Here is a 1,066-nt window from a genome sequence, read left to right as displayed (position 1 = left end):
GGTTTTATTCCCAACTGTAAAATCAGTGTGGACTCTAGGCATAGAGTGTAGAATCTTGTGCCTCCCTTCTGGGTTCCTCTCTCCTTCCAATCAACAACCAACCAACCAAACAATAATCTGCCTCCCTCATCTAAATAAAACCTGTGATTGCCCATTAAAGTCATCTGCGTCTATTTGTTATCCCAGCACTGATTGTGCAGGAACAAGCAGACCGGACCCCTAGGATTTCCTATCCTGTAAAACTAATAAGAATGTAAGCCTGCCTGCTCACTGTACCTCCCAGGCCTTCAATACTGCAGGCTTATCCTAGCTCATGACAGGTCACGCCCCATTTTGGCATCTAGACCCAGAAACCTCTTAACAGCCTCAAATAAAGAGAAGAATATATGCACAACACACAAAACACTATTCTTAAAGAGCTGAACAGGTAGAATGTAAAAGTCTACCTAGAGAGGCCAGCATATCATGCAAGTCTTCCTTGTCAATGAAGCCATCTCTGTTCTGGTCAATCATGTTGAAGGCCTCTTTGAACTCCTGAATCTGGGACTGATCAAACATGGCAAACACGTTGGATGTTGCGCGCTGAGGGCGCTTCTTGGTGGTCTTGGTCTTGGCCTTTTTGCTCGACATGGTGGCTGTTTAATTCTGGAGTTAAAAACAAAAGCAAAAAAGAATGAATTAACCTAGAGTCAATGAGGGAAAAAAAAATTAATGTGGAATTATTACATCATCTGCGTAGGTACACACTTGAACTTTATTTTCAATGTGAAAATAGCCAAGAAAAGTTTTGAAAAAAAATTAAGAAAGAGAATACGCATACTTTCTGGTGTTAAAGCATGCAGTTATAATAATTAAAACAGACTAGTGAAGTAAGCAAAACAGTGTAGTATAGGAACTGACACGCAAGCCAACGGAACAGAACTGAGAGTTCAGAAATAAGCTTACCCATTTATATAGCCAACTAATTTTTTACAAGTATGCCAAGTCCATTTACTGACAAAGAGCCTCTTCAACACAATACTGAGAAAAGGGAATTTCCACATGTAGAAAAGGAAACAGGATCCAC

At 40.2% G+C, this 1,066-nt stretch overlaps 1 protein-coding gene across 2 annotated transcripts in view; it reads right to left on the bottom strand.

The window, feature by feature from the left end:
• MYL12B (myosin, light chain 12B, regulatory) overlaps positions 1–648 on the bottom strand; it is a 5,026-nt gene extending 4,378 nt beyond the window's left edge. Inside the window, exon 1 of one of the 2 annotated variants that reach the window (XM_006891392.1) lies at positions 447–648. In XM_006891392.1, the coding sequence (XP_006891454.1) occupies positions 447–630 (184 nt within the window). In that variant the 5' untranslated portion in view covers positions 631–648. The remainder of the gene's footprint in view (positions 1–446) is intronic. The other variant, XM_006891393.1, reaches the window with a different exon arrangement.
• Between the last annotated feature and the right edge of the window lie 418 nt (positions 649–1,066).

The sequence above is a fragment of the Elephantulus edwardii genome, unplaced genomic scaffold (genome assembly GCF_000299155.1).
Source record: "Elephantulus edwardii isolate Elephantulus edwardi_28Jun2011 unplaced genomic scaffold, EleEdw1.0 scaffold00097, whole genome shotgun sequence".
NCBI lineage: Eukaryota > Metazoa > Chordata > Mammalia > Macroscelidea > Macroscelididae > Elephantulus > Elephantulus edwardii.
This window is presented reverse-complemented; position numbering and strand designations above follow the sequence as displayed.